Source organism: Halyomorpha halys, unplaced genomic scaffold (assembly GCF_000696795.3).
Source record: "Halyomorpha halys isolate HHAL.00 unplaced genomic scaffold, Hhal_1.1 Scaffold523.1, whole genome shotgun sequence".
In the NCBI taxonomy this organism is placed as follows: Eukaryota; Metazoa; Arthropoda; class Insecta; order Hemiptera; family Pentatomidae; genus Halyomorpha; species Halyomorpha halys.
In genome coordinates this window covers 237,482-238,000 of record NW_027111178.1, presented here as the reverse complement: position 1 = coordinate 238,000, position 519 = coordinate 237,482, and the positions used below count along the sequence as shown (strand labels likewise).

At 33.7% G+C, this 519-nt stretch overlaps 1 protein-coding gene across 1 annotated transcript in view; it reads left to right on the top strand.

The window, feature by feature from the left end:
* LOC136796214 (serine/threonine-protein kinase Nek8-like) overlaps nt 1–513 on the top strand; it is a gene marked incomplete at its 5' end in the record, with an annotated part of 11,509 nt that extends 10,996 nt beyond the window's left edge. The window contains 1 exon segment of the mRNA XM_067049264.1: nt 34–513. Coding sequence (XP_066905365.1) covers nt 34–105 — 72 coding nt within the window.
* Nucleotides 514–519: the final 6 nt, after the last annotated feature.

Here is a 519-nt window from a genome sequence, read left to right as displayed (position 1 = left end):
ACTGCTCGGTTAATGAGACTGTTTCTGTTTCAGGTTCCTGATTGGATAAAAGAAGAGCTAGCAAAAGCTACCCATAGTTGGCCTGGCAACGATATCAGGGCATAGTTGGTTCTCTACTGGAGTTAGTGTAACTGCTAACATGGGCGGAATTTAAATTTTATATTCATCTATTTCAACAGATTAATCTCCAAATTACAACTCAATCCTAGTCAGGAACAGATATGTAGCAGTGAGTAAGGCAACAAACAGACTAAATAGTAGATTGATAACAATGGGTCCAGTGAACACATCAGAAGAATAAAATGAGTAATAAAAATAATTAGAGATTCACAAGTGTATTTTAAATACAACTTTCCATTTATAACTTATGAAGACTCAACCCAGGAGAGGTGTAATCTTGAGCATTTTGGTCATATAAATAAACGTTTATATTTTGCTAGTATTTCATCTGTTTTGTTTATACTTTTGTCTGCTATTATGTTGGATTGTCCGGATTTTGTAAATAATACATGCGTTTTT